We start from the raw sequence: 2234 nt of genomic DNA on the forward strand, positions 1-2234 counted from the left end.
TTTTTAAAATTAAAAGAAAAAGGACCCTGTACTTCCCTTAATTATTTCATATATGCTTTGTATTTGGTATTACCTTTTATTTAATATTTATAACTGGCAATACATTTTTCATCATACAATCATATGAGTTAGCTAGAGTAGTATATAATTCTCTTAGAATTTAAATTTGGCCTAAGGGAAAGTGCAAGATATAGTCTATTAATATTATTGCCAGCTTAATTGAACTGCCAATAATATAACAGAATTATACATACATTTATCCAAAATATCCACTTCTTTTCGTTCTATTCCAAACATTTCAAAATTAACTCAATGTTCTAATCGAATAAAAAGGAAACTTAGAAGTTTGAAAGACAACATTATCATTCCTTAGGAAAGAGGCATGTTTTATCATTTTAATTTTACAGCAAATGGTAGAGCAAGGAGTGGCAAACACTAGGAATTTACATTCTATGTAACAAACATGGAATTTGTGGCGATTATAACAATAAACATGTGATCAAGAAATTATTGTAAAAGTTATTTCAACAATGCAAGTGGCCATGTTTTTTATTGGACAAGCAACATGCCAACATATACTGCAGAACAAGATGTACAGGATACCTATTTTGCATAGCAAAATAACAAACATAGGTTTAGTTACATATGATCTGCATAAAAACCATCCATGTTGAGGAATGAAGTTGAAAACCAAAGGGATTTGTAGGAGTGGAATTACTCAACTTTTACAGGTTTCTCCTCTCTCTTTGGAGGTTCCAAATCCAGATAGGTAAATGGCTCTGTTGGTTCCTCGCTGCAAAATCCAAAACTGTCATAAGCAACATGACAGAACACTCGCAAAAATGTAATTGGAAAACTTTTCGGGCTATTTGAGAGTTAGGAAAACTCCTGCCCGCAATAAAATTGCCAGCTTCATTGTATGAGTAATCAAGAAATAGTTGATATGATTCTAATAATGACTAATTCTCTAGGTTTCAAGAACTTATGGCGTAACAAATGTAATATAGTAATAGTATATACCACATAGACATGTATATGTTGAAATTGAATGTTGAACTAATTCACAACATTCAGTAGTAAAGCTATTCATATTCCAGCATAGATAGATGATAATAATAATACTCACCCAGGTTTAGAACGCATGCATTTCCAGAAGAGCTTGAAAGGCCCTGGAACTGTCTTAAATGGGTTCCCCTCAAAACAAGCCTGCACAATTTGTGAAATAATAACAGCAAGTTTATACCAACTAAATAAAGATAACAAGTGAAATAACCAAAGACCTGAAAACTTAAATCCCATTTCTCATTCCATCATGACCATTCTAATAGGTTTTATATATATATAAAATTTGCATATTTCTCTCCTCTATCTTGTGTTCTAATGAGATTTCCACAGATTTTACTAATTGAGACATAATTTAGAAAGTTTCATGTTAGTGGCAAGAATGCTTCCATTGTCACTATGAAAACTATGAAACTTAAGGATCAATTACAATTTTCTCAGGGCAAAATTCCACGAAATGAAACTAAACAACCATGACTAAAAAAAAATCACACGCCCTCATTGGAACCTTATCACAAGAATACAATCAACATGTCCAAAACACCAAATTACGAAATGTTCCTCACAAAAAATGAAACTTTGGAACACAAATGAAGCGACTTTGAAAGAAAAGAAGACAATTGGAAAAATGGAGTTGAAATTGATGAAGGGGGTTTCACCTGAACGACATCTTCAACACGGTCGTTACATCGGTGAGCTTTGGGTTCACGATGACCCTCTCCGGTGATTCCCCATGGACTCTCTCTCCTCGGCACTGGCCTCGGCTCGCTCATCTTCTTCTTCTGTGCAATTCAACTGAACCTGTCCCTGGAGCTACTCTCTACTGGTTCATTCTGCTCCTTGATTTGGACTAAATGGGCCTACCTTTTCAACTTGGCCCCAATAAGTTTTAACAACAAAAAATACTAAGTGGGCCAGGCCCATCTTGAAGAAGAGAAAGACCAAAAAATAATAAATATTTTAAATAAGTGTCAAGGTTCGAATTTCACTCTAGTGTATGTAATAATTTATTGGCTAATAGCAAACTTTTAAAAAAACTATCCCACAAGTAAAATAATTAATTTTTATTGAATTTATATATTAATTAATTATTATTGATATAAAAATATATTTATAATTTTTATAAACTACATACTTATTGTAGTTTAAAAAAATAAAAGATACTATAAAGA

The 2234-nt window shown here is 32.4% G+C and overlaps 1 protein-coding gene across 1 annotated transcript; it reads right to left on the bottom strand.

The window, feature by feature from the left end:
- On the bottom strand, positions 350 to 1838 carry LOC107614318 (the record flags this gene model as incomplete). The annotated part of the gene is given in 3 exon segments (XM_016316528.1): positions 350 to 793; positions 1127 to 1206; positions 1722 to 1838. Coding segments are annotated over 3 exon segments (273 nt in total). The 3' UTR covers positions 350 to 714.

The sequence above is a fragment of the Arachis ipaensis genome, chromosome B08 (assembly GCF_000816755.2).
Source record: "Arachis ipaensis cultivar K30076 chromosome B08, Araip1.1, whole genome shotgun sequence".
Lineage (NCBI taxonomy): Eukaryota > Viridiplantae > Streptophyta > Magnoliopsida > Fabales > Fabaceae > Arachis > Arachis ipaensis.